Below are 15,350 nucleotides of genomic sequence, written 5' to 3'. Positions count from 1 at the left end.
CATTTTGGAGCAACCCTCAAGTGTCAATCCATTTATGCTGGCCAAGGATCATTTTGTGATGTCCTAACAGGCATAAACTGAAGTCTTTTTTACCATAGACTTAAGCTTATGGTCAAAGGTACTTCTGAGAATAGGAACCTCTATTTAAAGAATTGAACTGCAAAAATATCTGATCAGTTACAGAATTAAGGCTACATTTGGCCTGGACTCCAATGAATTTCATTGGCCTAACTTACTTTTTTTGCACACTGCTGACCTCTATCAGCAAGATAGCTGGTACAAGACATTGAACCTGGCCTCGTGAAGTATCCCAGAGCAGGATGATAACAGTTAGAACAAAGATTACGAATGTGGAAAATAATAACCTGCCTGAAGATTGTTCTATGGAGAGAGTAGATGCCTCAGGTTTTGGAACTTGTCATTCTGAGATAAGGATCTGCAGGCGATGCAGAGCAGGACAAAGTACATCATGTCCAATAAGACATTAACTTATATAACAATATTCTGGGGGCAAAGTCTCCAGTGCTCTGTTCCCTTGACTTCTTCAGAGCTCCTTGCAGTCTCTACCAGCAGTGGCACGCCACATGGGGAAGATGCAATTTCCTCTGCTTTTGTTTCTTCTTCAGGCAGCCTGGGCACTGGTAAGAACTAGAAATAAATATTTGTGTTTTTCTTTGCAGAGATAAACAGAGGAATGCAAGTTACTTGTAAAAAGGGGCATACGTTCTTAATTGTCTTAGAGAAGTAAATTATGAAACTGATCCTGTCTTTGCTAGGTGAGCAAGCACTGGTGGATGGGAAATTGGCTCTCTTCAGTGGCTGTGTTTGGGTTCAGTGTGGGAGAGGTGTTCCCATCAGTAGGGCTTCCCGGTAGAGGCCGCTGGTACTTCCATATATCCCACAGATATTGACAGGGCTTGGCTGAAAGCAGGCTCCTGAAGAATAGAGGCCTCAATCTTTCCAAACCAGAACAACAGATCTAAGACCCATGAAATTTCATGTGTGTAATATGTGCACGATTTTCAAATATTAGGGGTCTGTGAAGTTCCAATTTTCATTCTTGTAACCCTCATGGATACTTTTCGACTTCACAAAGTTGCATTGTCTTACGCGTTCTCCACATTTGCATTAAAATCATGACTTCTGCTGCAAGCTGTGTTGCAAAAGGTAAACCTGCAGAGAAAAATACTGAATACACTTTCAATTGTGCTTTGTTTTAATTTTAAATACATCTAAGTGATCTCACAACGTGCTGAAAATGATCTCCTAATAAACATGAAAACCTTGCATGGGTGAAGGCGGACTTAAAGAGGAAAAACTTTGAAAACTTAACAAATTGAGAATATTGTTGACTTTTCAAGACCTTGTTGGTACAAAAAAGGATGCCCTTTCAATCAACACCAAATCACTACTAGTAAGGCAGGAGCGCAGCACTTGTAAATGCATTGTCAGTTGTGGAATTGTGGACTTTTCTTTGAAGGGAACCCTGCAAAAGTAGGTGAGCAACCATAAAGTCATAAGTTTGTGAGTACTCACATATAACTGGCAGGTAATTTCCCACCCAGGCAACAAACAGAATTTTGTTTGTGTCAGAGGTAGGAGTACATACATTTCCAGGGTGACGATGGGGGAGACCATGAAAAACAAGCATTGGCAAAGCCGATTGAAAGCGCTTGGATATGGTGAAAAGGGCTGGCTGGGTCATATAACAGAAACAATCTTTTGATGTAATTGTTGATTAGTAACTATTAGCAAAAGTGCAAATTCTTTGTTCTGGTATGTGTATGGTACTTTGTTATTTAGTAAACTGTTTTCAGTTGTAAATATTATAAAACATTTAAAGGCCAGATGTACTGAGCATTTTAGCAATGGCAAACTCCACGCTTTGGTGCTTCTGACTGTTAAAATGTGTTTTTTTTAATGTACTGAAGGCATTTTAGCAGTCCATACATTTTAGTGACTCTTAGAATGGCTTTATGGTTGGATACCACTTTTCAATTTTATAAGGTACATGCTTTAGGTATCCTTTCCAGATTGTGGATTAGTATGTGATGTATCAATTTTTTTGTGACTGAAATCTGGTTGCAATACATTGAAATCTTGCTGACTCCTGAGTTAGGGTGGTTTTCCTAATAAGGAAGGAGTCCCCAGTGGAATCCTTTTCCCTTTGTGAATTCTAAAAAAAATGTTTGGGGATAAGTAGTGACACAATGGAATGCTGCCAATTCTTAAACATTCAAGTTTTAAACCATCTGTTTCCTTTAAGAACAACAGACTGCATTTAAAAGAAAAGTTTCTTTCTTGAAAGGCAATCACAGATAAGGTGGTCTGCTCACCCTAGCAGCCTACCATCCTGGTGATGGCTTCCAATCGGAGATAGTCATGATTAGCAACGTACCTTATAAATATTAATAAGTTAAGTTTGATTACAACACACTGACTAATTTTTTAGCAAGCTGACCCACTCATGCATTAGGTGGTTCGACTAAAACATTCTGCTCGCAATTGGCGACCAGTATTTGCCTCTGGAAGGTATGCACATCTGTTCCCCAGATATTTGTTTTGTTTTAGTACAATTGTAATTGTGCAAGTTTGCTATTAACACTTGGAGGAATATTTTAAAGTTAGAAGTAGATTTTTTTTAATGGTAGAGATATTGCTAACTTTTAGTTAAGGTCTATTACTTTTGTAATTTCTGCATTGAAATACATTACATCATATGTTAATGACAGTTTAATATGATGACATGAGAAAAAAAAAAAGGGAACTCCTAACAATAAACATAACTCATGACAACCAGCACCATGACGCAGACCTGTTGCACATGTTGTGGAACTGAGTATCCCTTAAGAGTTATTGGCGAGAAGTAGTCACAACACTATCTACATGCACAAACACGGAGATGCCAGTGTCATGGGAGGTCTGCCTGCTAGGGCTTTACACCAGATCCAAGTAATCTAGGGTCACCTCTAGGTTCCGAGACCTGGGCTTCATTACATCAAAACGTCTCATAACTAAAAAATGGAAGAATGCCGCCCCACCGGAGATACTTAACTGGAATCGCTCATTCGCAATATGGGCACAGGCGGAAAGTACGGCACTACACTGGGAGGAGACAGCAGGGCTACGTAAATTCCCTATTGCACAGAGCTGGGCTATGCTGATGGTTACCTTGCATGCTGGCTGCCTGATAGTGGCCGCCACCGCCTTATCAGTAAATCAGTGATGTATCCGCCAGCCGCAAGTCTCTTGGCCAAGGAGAGCTGACACGTCCCAATAATCGTGGACTGGGCAATTGTTGTTCCCCCTACCCTGATATAGATAGCCACTTGCACCTCACCCGCTCCCCGACATGATAATCCTAGATGTTGGCAAACTAATATACTCTGCTGTGTGCATTATCTCACTCACTCACCAGACTTGAGGCTAAGCGGACATGTACCAATATTATTCCTAATTGTGATTTACTGATGCGTTAGAAATATTGTTTGAATTTAATGGATGACAGGTATTCTTTATAAGTTCTAAGTTTCAGTTTATATTGAATGTTTTTGGAGAATGAGATTTGTTGGTATCCATAGGTGATCATTATTTGTACTCTACCGTCACATAAATCCTTTCTCCCATCAAGCAGGGAATAGACGTTACGATCCGACTGTCACAGTTTTGTAACCATATAGTGCAAATGCGTGAAATCCTGTCAGGACTGCTCAGACGAGCTGTAACTAGCGTAGGTAGTGAACAACAACGACACTACTTCATAACAACACATTGCAGCTACGCCGTGAGCAACGGCATGCAGAAACATTAACGCATATTCACATGAATGATATAACTGTTTGCACTGGTGTACAGCTTACTGTGTTGCTCATATATTACTGTGCGGTATAATGCTATTCTGACCATGTGTCTGTATCTTCTGTGTCAGTTTTCAAACATATCTGTACGAATCGATGCTGGCAGTCATGTTAAATGTAAAATACCAATAAAGATTTTAAAACAAAACTCATGACAACCAGTAAAAGGAAGATGTGGCAAAGACATACCACAAGAATATAGAAATATGAAGAAAAAACTGCAAGCTAAGTGTGTGCATCCATGTGCTGTTATTCAAAAAAGCCAGAGCAAAGAAAAGGGATAACAAAGGAGAAATCCAAGTTAAGGGATGTAAGGACACAGGAGGCAGTCAGGTCAGGGGTGTGGACATGTCATGTAAATAAAAATGCAGAGGCCACGCACTACAACATTTGCATTTTTCATGTAGCACAATCTTGCCTCTTGTCATGTCCTTTAGGATAGTCTCATTGATGTATACCCCATTTTTACATAGATTGTCCCATTCACACGACAATAATGATTCTAAACAGGTGACCTTTTACCTAGTGGCTTGCTCCTGTCTCCTCGACACTGAGCTTTAAGTATTCTATCATAATCCCTGAACCTGATGTACATAAATATGTCCCCAGGCACGGCAGATTTATTCTGTATAAGGGTCACCACTTTTTCATCCTTGGCCAACAGCCAGCTGTGCATGATCGCACTTGTTTAGAAAAGCATTGGTGATTGTTTTCAAAACATTTATGGTTGTTTTCAAAACATCCATGGTTGTTTTAGAAAGATATTGCTTCTAGAAAAAACCCTGGAGTGACCACTTTAGTATAAAATACCTCCTCACCCCCCCCCCCCACACACCCTACAAAATAGAGGAGAACTCCTTCCAGGCTGACACAGAGTCCTGCATGCCGCATTTCTGACACACAGCGGTCTAACATCCCTTGCGGGTTGTCATCCTCGACGCAGAGACGGGTTCCTTCATTCTAAACCATCAGGTGAGGGGGCTGGTTCATCCCTAGGGGTTTTTTGGCTACACATACACATAACTGTACGCATATACACCTACACATCCAGGTTAGGCCAGGTATATTCAGGCAAATTATTTAGGGGCCGCATTTTAGGAATATGCAAGTGCTACTGTTTTTATCGGAACTGCGTCTGTTCATCTTATTAGCACTATGGTAGAAATGTATGCACTATTTACGATATTGGTACTAGCAATCTCTTTTGTATGCTTCTGTCTCCAGATTGTCGTAGCACATATGTTTTACACCAGGCTCTCACTGGAACAATAAATTCTTATTGATTCATCCTAATAGCCATCCTGTGTATTTTCTGAGAGAAAGCAAGCACGAGTGTCAGAGTGAAACGCACTCTATTGTTTTCTATGATCCCTGAGGAATCACGGTTGTCATGTTTAGTCATTGCCTTAGACTACCTACACCGCTGTAAGATACAGGGGGGTGGTAGTGGCACTGAAGAGCTAGCTGGTCTAATGGCTGACATATCTTGTGGGGGTGTCCGGAAGCGGTTGGGACCCAAGCCCTCAGTTTAGACCATCCAAAACTCACAGGTCCTGGGGCACTCCTAGGAACTACACAACACTATAGTACATTTGAGTGCTTTATCAGCAAACCAGGCTAGTTACACATTTTTAGGCAAGGGAATATTAAGTCTCAGAGAGACAATGCCAGGATCTGACCCTGGTACCCCATTTCCAAAGTCGACACCTGCAAGTTTTAAGGGTCATTACCTCCGCAGTTAGTATTAGAACTTGTAATACAACCTTCAAGCACTATATTAAAGAAGTGAAATGTACAGTTACATGAGAACTTTAATGATTTTCCAGTACATATGTTAGAATAAATATTGCTTCATTATCATGTCATCCAAATTCAGCTGGGGCTCCTCCGCTATGGTGGAGGAGGGGTGGCCCCTCCGATATGGCGATGGAGTGTAGCCCCACTTGCCAGCAGCATAAAAATGAAAAATAAAACAACAATGAACCTGTGTTTATTATAGTTTTATTTTTCTCTGTAGAGTCACCTAGGGAGCGGGGCCCACGGGGATGACAAGCAGAGGGGGAGTGGTAGGTGCACTGGTTGTCAATGCGTATGAAGGTTTGGCTGGCCATCTCAGCTGCGTTGCCGGGTTGGAGAGAGCAGGCACAGGCTCCTAGTCTCCCTTGGGAGGCAAATCATCGGTGCTCAGGCCAATCCTGACACTGCTTTCATGCAACATCAGGATTGGCCCAGGGGATTCTGGGAGCCTGTGCCTGCAGTGTGCGGTGATGGAGCCAGAGAGGAGGGTCGGACAGGTAAGGTCTTTTATTTTATTTTTTTATTTTGTTGTCCGTCCCGGTCCACCCTCTCCCTCTGCCTAGCCACTTTGCCCAGACACAGGCTGCTACTGTCCAAATTATGAAATAAAAAGGGCACGGGTACGAGAATAGAGGAACTCCTAATAATAAACAGTACTTGAAATCTAGTCAAATCAGCAGTGGCAAAGACCTACATCAAAATTGTAGAAATATAAAGAAAAGAATGTAAGCACAACAGATACCAGCTGTGAGTGTGCATCTGAGTGCTGTACAAGCACTTAGAGAAGCCCAGCACAGGTAAGCCTGGCAAATAAGTCGTAGTATAGAAATGCGACGACAACAAAAAAATGCAAGGACGTAAAGCATGGCGGGAACCGGATAGGGATGTGGATCAAGGCATTGTAAAGTCCACTATAGAAGCAGAGCTCTGGACAGCTGCTGTAAACAATGCAGCAAAGAACAGTGAAGAGGAGTGTACACCAGAGCGATGTAAGGCAATAACAGAGGCTATGCAGAAAGAAAATAAAAATGTCTCAAGTAGTTAGCTGAGTACGAATACACATCCAATGCAAAAACAACACAAACATTGGTGAGAGAGAAACGTTGCATGGCTGGGAGAAAAATAAAATACTGAGAAAAGCAGCAAAATCAGAACATTGATGCCAGACAAAAAAGGCAACCATTTGTAAGTAAAGGCATAGGATACAGTGCAGCCTGCAAGGGACAGACCACAAATAGTAGCATGTGCAAAACCATATTTTTTATTCGCATTTACAAATTCAGAATTTTCAACCTGGTGGAAAATCTACCTGAGTAAATGCTAAATATTGGAGTACTATTCTACAATTCTACAGTCATCAACAGCGCGAGTAGTATATGTGGAAGAGCGCATAGTAAGAATTGTCAATGAGAAGACGAAACCTACTCTGACTGGTATACGTTGTCTCCTTACCTGTCCTAAAGGGGCAATCCATATTGTTTTAAAAGGGCTCTCAACCACTGGGATGCTTCATCATCCAGTCTTTGCCCAGATATTCATATCTAAGAAATGTTTGTTACTAGGGAATGGGATCTATGTATAAAATTTCCTAAGGGTACCCTAATAGTTGCCAGTTAATTTATTCCAGGGTCCACTGGCAAGATTAAAAGCAAAAGACGATGCACAAGGAGAAATTACTTTGCTCCAGCGTCTGAGGATCTACACGTTTCAGCTAAATACTTAGCCAAACTGGTCTTCTGGCTTTCTACAACTGTGATCCTCACACAAACCCATTTGGGTCAGTCATTTGCATTTACGATACACCATTTGTGTAGATAATCAGGTGGTGACACTCGCTCAATTATCCATGCAAACATACAAACCAATCTGAGTAATGTTCTCAGCCTTAATTTCTGTGGGTCAAAAAATAGGCATAATTACCACTCCCAGCTCTAGTCACCTTATCAGGTTCTCCAACCCCTGCATGTTGCCTGTGGATTGTCATGAATGCTATTCCAGTTGGCGTGCATTCACTTTTGTTCTCTAACCCCTTCATGTTGCCTGTGATGTCTCATGAACGCTATTCCAGGGGGTGCGTGTTCACTTCTGGGCAGGGTCGGATTGGGTTCACAATTCGCGGGGGCACCCCCAAAAAAAAGCATCCCACCTTCCCGGATCACACCTGCTCATAAAACAGCATTTTGTGAGTCTCATTGAGCTAATTGTTAGAGAAATGTTTGATAAATTATGTATTTGAAAGCTCATAGCACTAGAAATATTGGTACAACTAGAAGCCCTACATTTTTGCCAGTTGAGCTAGGTGAAAAGACCACAGCTCCTGATCTGGCTCTGTTTGCCTCATGGCCGTTTTTTAACTTACATTACTGGTATTTTAATGTCCTGGCTAGTACGAAAATGAGGAGAATCACCATAATCTGTATTCTGTTCTCTGATTAATATGTACTTTAAACAGTAAGATGAAAGCAATGTGGGCTTAAGCTGCTTTAATGATCTGTGACTGATAGTTCAAACTAAACAAAGGCAGAAAATCCATGTTAAAAAGGAAAGTTGGCATTTTCATTACTGTATAAAGAATCCTCTTTCACTATTATGTTCCATCCTTTGCAGGCTATTAAAACATGAGCAAACAGAAGTTCATTTTTTTATTCTAGTTTTATATAGCTTGAACTCTGCCCAAGGGCAGTGATTATATGAGCACCAGTCACATTGCAGAAGATCAAATTAATTTTTATTTTAGGCCTTGGGCAATTAAGTCATTTGCCATAATCACAGGATGTTGGGCTGAGGCTAGGACTCAAACCTATTTCCATAGTTACAAATTCAGCATCTCTGACCCCAACATTGCATCCACTCAATTTTCCTTGCAGGGAAAGGTGCTTCACAGCGAGGCCTATGCAAACATACACCACCCCTCCACCAAGGCCTGAAGGACAGTGGAGCCGAGGTGCCAACAAAAGACCATCAGTGCCCTCCCCAGCCAACTATAGCCTCAGGGTGATGGCCTGGTAGGTTCAATGATTGAAGAAAAAAAGCACAGAGTTGCGGCTACTCTAGAGGAGCTGACGTGACAATGGGCCAATGGCCACATCACCTGCCCCCAGCCAGACTGCTGCACTCAACACCCCACCTCACTGCGGCAGAGGAGTTGAACACTGCTTCTGGGCGGGAAGGGAGGGAGTGGGGGTGCCCAGATAAAGTCTGAAAGGGCCATAACAATACAGTCCAAGTGAGGCTGCTGCAAACTACCCCCTCAGAGCCTGTCTGCCCATGATGCTGACCCCACAGTGGCCTGGCGGGGAACACAGTAAGGCTCTGTGGGTCGGTTGACCCTTAAGCACCAGCCCAATGCCTTCCCAATACAATGCTGCTTCCGATGAAAGCCGACATGTCTGCGAGATGACATTAAACGCCCGTCCCACACGGTAGAAGATGGTAGGGTGCATTTTAGTCACTGCTCGTCATCTTTATGCATAGGCAGAGACCAGTCTGTTTTACAGCTAGCGCATTCCCCCACTGTTGCACACTGTAAATATGGACAGTACAAAGTCAGAGATGTGATTAAAGCTTGAGGTATACAAATAGGACCTAATTGTGTAGAAGGTTACTAACCATATTATGTTGAGTGTCCATTTACTGTGTGGACATCTGTGGATAGTGGTGTTTTTTTGCAAGACAAAGGGGATATGATCCTGTGCCCACCAATCATATTTTTACACAAGTGAGCATACTTCCTGATATCCTTCCTAGGGTTTCCTGATTGTAGTTGGCTTAGTATACTGGTACTACAGATGGAACGTATCCTTAGATAAGATCAATCCAATAAAGCACACTTACGAAAGAGTGCCGTAGGTTGTCCTGGCACTCGTGTTTAAGACGAGTCCATGGGATTTCATCATGCATCCCTTCAATGTGGGTTGCACCTGCACCAATTATAGTTAATGTGTTTCCTGAGGGCCCAAATCCAATGTTTTTGTATGAATGGTTAGAAGGCAGACCCTGCAGTTCTTGCACGGACAGTGGCTCTGTCACTTTGGGAAGGCTCTATAGTGTCATTCGTTAAGGACATGCTGGCTATTGCTCCTCTCTCCCTGATGAATACTGAGGTCTCCTTGAGGCTCCTCCCCATTTCATGTGATTTTTTGTTTTTGTTGTATAGATAGGTTTGCTGTGTTTAAAAGAAGATAGTTCCTATTAATGAATTTTTAATTCTGTTTGGATAAATATTCTATGTGGTGACCCAGATGAGCCTCCTGTACTTTTTTCCCTGGGCATGCTGTCCAGAAAATGCTTCCTATTTAGTTTTTTCTTAGTATTTCTGTCTGATTTTCTCAGAGTAGTAATCCTGTTCCCTAAGCTTGACAGAAAGTGTCTCAGCCTGTCTTGTGTAGTCCATATTCTCTCTATCATTTCTCCTCAACTCTAAGACCTGCATGTAATAGGGTCTTGTGTGGAAGGTGTCGAAATTTAACAGATTGTTCTTAGCTGTTGGCTTGGTATATATGGCCAAACTTGAACACCCTTGTTCTAGTAAGAGTCTCGCATCAAGGAAGGGGAGTTTCTCATTGCTGAGGGTGTGGGAGAACCTCAGATGTGCATTACAGGTATTCAACCAAGGAAAAAAGTGGGATGTTGGTTCTTGATCACCCTCCCATATTAAATGCACATCACCTGCATGCATCTTCTTACTTTCATGTGGTCTCTGAATCGGTTCTTATCACACATGATAAAGTTAGTCCCAAAATGATGCACATACTGGCCTGTGATACTTGACCCACATGTACTCTCCATGGAAGTTCCATGTTTTTCTAAGATAAGAGACCCCTTAAATAAAATTAAAAAAACATTCTCTGCCAGCGCCAATCTTGTGCTGTTGTGTATTCCAGCTCCCTTGGTGTAGAAGTTGGGGAGGCGTGGGTTCCGAGCTGATGATTATTTAGTTTTTTCTATCTCCTAAAAGGCATATGCATTGTTGTCTTTACTCGATTGTAGTTTGCACTATTATGTCTCCTCCTGGCCTGGTCGCCCCCCTGCTCCTCTACGCCTGCCACTGCTGCCCTGCTTACCTGCCGAGAGCCTTCGCCGACGCCGCCAGCAGCGCCCCAGCCGCCGCTGGGCCGCCCGCTCTGCCGGACCCGTTCCCGCGCCTCCTGCCTGCGGCCCCCGCCCCCCCGCCATACGATTGGTTAACCCCTTCCCGCCTCCCGGCGGACCCGCCCTCCCTGCTCCCCTCTTAAGGGGACCTCGCCTGCCTCTAGGGAGCGACCACTGCGCCTCTGGCCTGGTCGCCCCCCTGCTCCTCTACGCCTGCCACTGCTGCCCTGCTTACCTGCCGAGAGCCTTCGCCGACGCCGCCAGCAGCGCCCCAGCCGCCGCTGGGCCGCCCGCTCTGCCGGACCCGTTCCCGCGCCTCCTGCCTGCGGCCCCCGCCCCCCCCGCCACACGATTGGTTAACCCCTTCCCGCCTCCCGGCGGACCCGCCCTCCCTGCTCCCCTCTTATGACGCCCCCTCAGCGACCGCGCAGCGGACGCGCGCAGCGGGAGCACCGATTGAGCGCCGAAGGTGCGCCAAAGGTAAGCCCGTCTGCGCCCGTCCGCGCCTGGACCGCGCCCAGTGCCAGGACCCCTGGCCCCCACCGACAGAAGACGACCCGACGGACATACGACGCCGCCACCCTCAACGCACTCAACGCCGGCCGAACCCCTGGATGCTACCGAGCCACCCCGAGACGCACCCACGGACCCTTCATCTGCCAGTCCTGCAAGTTCTCCTGCACCCGGACCTGCACTGCACCAGCACCCACCAAGCCGAACTCCAGCAGCAGCCACCTGAAGTGCATCCTGCTCAACACCCGCTCCGTCCACAGACACGCCGTCGAGCTCTGGAACCTGCTCGACACCACAGACCCAGACGTCGCCTTCCTCACGGAAACCTGGATGAACGCCTCCTCAGCACCCGACATCGCCATCGCCATCCCGGACGGCTACAAGATCATCCGGAGAGACCGCGTCAACAACACAGGAGGAGGCATCGCCATCATCCACAGGAACACCATCCGCATCACGACCAACACCGACGACACCATCGCACCCGCTGAACACCTGCACTTCCAGATCCACGTCAACCCCAAGACCACCCTCAGAGGCACCCTCATCTACAGACCCCCGGGACCACGCACACAATTCAGCGAGGACATCGCCGACTTCATCAGCCCGCTCGCCCTCCCCTCAGCCGACTACGTCCTCCTCGGGGACCTCAACTTCCACCTGGAGAACAACGACGACCGCAACACCACCACCGTGCTGGAAAACCTCGCAAACCTGGGACTCAAGCAACTGGTGACCACCCCCACCCACCTCGCCGGACACACACTCGACGCCGTCTTCTCATCAAGCAAAGACATCGCCTTCAGCCACGCCACAGGACTCCACTGGACGGACCACAGCTGCGTCCACTTCACCTTCAGAAGAACGACGACCCACCACCACCAGCAACAGGTTGCCCGAAGAAGCTGGAACAAGATTACAGCCGACCAGCTCGCCGCTTCCCTGAGTCAGCACCCTCCCGCCAGCTCAGCGAACCCCAGCCAGGCCGCCGACAACCTCACGAAGTGGATCAGCAACTGCGCGGACGAACTCGCCCCTCTGAGGACCCCGCCCAGCAGACCCGGCAGCAAGAGAGCCCCATGGTTCACCGACGAACTCAAGAGCTCCAAGAAGAACTGCCGAGCCCTCGAAAAGGCCTGGAGAAGGGAACCAACACCGGACAACATGACCACCCTCAAGCTGGCCACCCGGAAGCACCACCAACTGATCCGCGCCACCAAGAAAACTGCATTCAAGGACCGACTGGACAACAACGCACACAACTGCAAGGAACTCTTCAACATCGTGAAAGAGCTCTCCAACCCCAACGCAGGAAACAACGACATCACCCCATCGCAAGACCTCTGCAACTCCCTCGCCTCCTACTTCCACAACAAGATCGCGGACATACACAACAGCTTCAGCAGTCAACCATCGCACACAACGACCGCAGCAACGCCACCCACCACCAACCTCCGCGCCTGGACTCCGATCAGCACCGATGACATCGTCCGCATGATGAACTCCATCCACTCCGGATCTCCGACCGACCCCTGCCCTCACCACGTCTTCAACAAGGCCGACACTGTCATCGCACCCCACCTGCGGGACATCATCAACACCTCCTTCGACACCGCCACCTTCCCGGAGAGCTGGAAGCACGCCGAACTCAGCGCTCTACTAAAGAAACCAACAGCGGACCCCACCGAACTCAAGAACTACCGCCCCATCTCGCTCCTCCCGTTTCCAGCCAAAGTCATCGAGAAGACCGTCAACAAACAGCTGGCCGCCTTCCTCGAGACGAACGGATCCCTCGACCCTTCACAGTCTGGCTTCCGAGCCAACCACAGCACCGAGACCGCCCTCATCGCTGCCACCGATGACATCCGAGCCCTGATGGACAACGGAGAAACAGCGGCCCTCATCCTCCTAGACCTCTCCGCCGCATTCGACACGGTCTGCCACCGCACCCTAGTGCAACGCCTCAGCAACGTCGGAATTCAAGAGAAGGCACTGGAATGGATCGTCTCCTTCCTCGACGGAAGAACACAGAGAGTCTGTCTACCACCGTACAAGTCAGAGGCCACCGAAGTCATCTGCGGCGTCCCTCAAGGATCCTCGCTGAGCCCCACCCTCTTCAACGTCTACATGAGCCCCCTCGCGCCCATCGCACGCCAACACAACCTGAACATCATCTCCTACGCCGACGACACCCAGCTGATCCTCTCACTGACCAACGACCCCGCCGCTTCCAGAGCCAACCTTCACGAAGGGATGAAAGCTGTAGCCGAATGGATGACGACCAGCCGCCTGAAACTGAACTCAGACAAGACGGAAGTCCTCATCCTGGGCTCCTCGCCCTCCGCCTGGGACGACTCCTGGTGGCCCCCCGCCCTGGGCTCCGCACCCACACCGACAGACCACACACGCAACCTGGGCTTCATCCTGGACTCCTCCCTCTCCATGACCAGGCAAGTCAACGCCGTCTCCTCGTCATGCTTCAACATCCTGCGCATGCTACGAAAGATCTTCCGGTGGATCCCCACCGAGACCAGGAAGACGGTCACCCAGGCCCTCGTCACCAGCCGACTGGACTACGGCAACGCCCTCTACGCCGGAACCACCGCCAAGCTCCAGAAGAGACTCCAGCGGATCCAGAACGCCTCAGCCAGACTCATCCTCGACATCCCCCGACGCAGCCACATCTCCGGACATCTGAGAGACCTGCACTGGCTCCCCGTCAACAAGAGAATCACCTTCCGTCTCCTCACCCACGCACACAAAGCCCTACACGACCAAGGCCCGAGCTACCTCAACAACCGCATCAACTTCTACGCTCCCAAACGCCACCTCCGATCAGCCAGTCACGCCCTCGCCGCCGTACCCCGCATCCGAAGATCGACAACAGGAGGAAGGTCCTTCTCCCACCTGGCCGCCAAGACCTGGAACTCCCTCCCGACCGACCTGCGCCTGACCCAAGACCACCTTTCCTTCAGGAAGAAGCTCAAGACCTGGCTGTTCGAGCAGTAGCAGCACCCCCCCCCCCAAGCGCCTTGAGACCCTCCGGGTAAGTAGTGCGCTATATAAATGTCCATGATTGATTGATTGATTGATCCTCCTGTGTGAGCAGGTTAGAAAACAACCTCCTTGTCGGCTCCGAGCTCCTCCAGTGCTTTTTTTGCTCGTCTAGCAACATATCATGAAATGTCCTAATCCAATTTGAGTCAATTTCCTCTAATTCTTTAGAGACTGCCTGCTCCAAGGCTATCATTTTCATTAAGATGAATGATGCAGGTGGGGAAAAGGTAGATTTTTTTCTCCTCTGTTCCCTCTGTCTTGGTAAACTAATTTTACTTTTGATTTGTTTAAAGAAATCTGCCAATTCACCGTGGAGTCTGAATCTATCAAAGGTGGGCGATGGGATAAATCTCAGCCCATAATTGAGGACCCGCATGTGAGTTTCTGTCAGGCATTTTCCAGTTAAATTTACCAGTAGCTTGTGTTGGAACTTGCCCCTGATGTTCCAGCTCTGGGCTTGCTCATTTTGGGCACCCTTTGTAGGCTGTCCTCCCAATGGACCTTTGTGTCACTTGCATGACTAAGTCCATAGCTCCACTGCTAAATACAAATGCCCACATTTATTAAAATGTGCATGGGCCCCGGGGCGACGCAATGCAATGTAGAGCTTGAGGCATAGGCCTTTAAAATGGTAGGTAACTTGGCAACGTCTTTTGCTTTCATTGCATTGTGCAGGTGCCCAGGCAAAAGTTTTGTAAATCTGGATCCAAAAGAATACTGGGTTCTCCACTGCTGTCCAGGCCACAGCAACTATGCCAATATATATATATTAACCCTGGGCATCAGGTTCTACCATGTGTCTTTTATCCCTGCCCCGTACCATCAGTAAAACTTGTTGCTACTGCATTTGTACCTACATATGATCAATTCTCAATTCGTCCAAAACCAAGCCCCTAATTAACCCTAAAGTTTTGCCTACCCAGCACAGTAATGCAAACAAGCCTATTCCAAAATGCTGTAGGTCACAAACAACCCCCATCAAGTATATAGCCTCTCTTCCTAGACACATGGATTTTCGTGCGTCGCTTATTGGAC

At 47.1% G+C, this 15,350-nt stretch overlaps 1 protein-coding gene across 3 annotated transcripts in view; it reads left to right on the top strand.

Annotated features, from left to right (window-relative positions):
- Positions 1 to 455: 455 nt before the first annotated feature.
- Positions 456 to 15,350, top strand: part of MEP1B (meprin A subunit beta) — a 389,272-nt gene continuing 374,377 nt past the window's right edge. The window contains exon 1 of one of the 3 annotated variants that reach the window (XM_078687361.1): positions 456 to 664. Coding sequence is in view for 1 of the 3 variants with exons in the window: in XM_078687359.1 (XP_078543485.1) it covers positions 6,125 to 6,151 (27 nt within the window). In the remaining 2 variants the exon portion in view is untranslated. Of the gene's footprint in view, positions 665 to 5,935; positions 6,152 to 15,350 lie in introns of those variants that run through there. The other 2 variants (XR_013610541.1, XM_078687359.1) reach the window with 2 other exon arrangements.

The sequence above is a fragment of the Lissotriton helveticus genome, chromosome 4_1, assembly GCF_964261635.1.
Source record: "Lissotriton helveticus chromosome 4_1, aLisHel1.1, whole genome shotgun sequence".
Classification (NCBI taxonomy): domain Eukaryota; kingdom Metazoa; phylum Chordata; class Amphibia; order Caudata; family Salamandridae; genus Lissotriton; species Lissotriton helveticus.
Note: the sequence above shows the minus strand (reverse complement) of the source record. Positions and strands in the feature narration are given on the sequence as shown.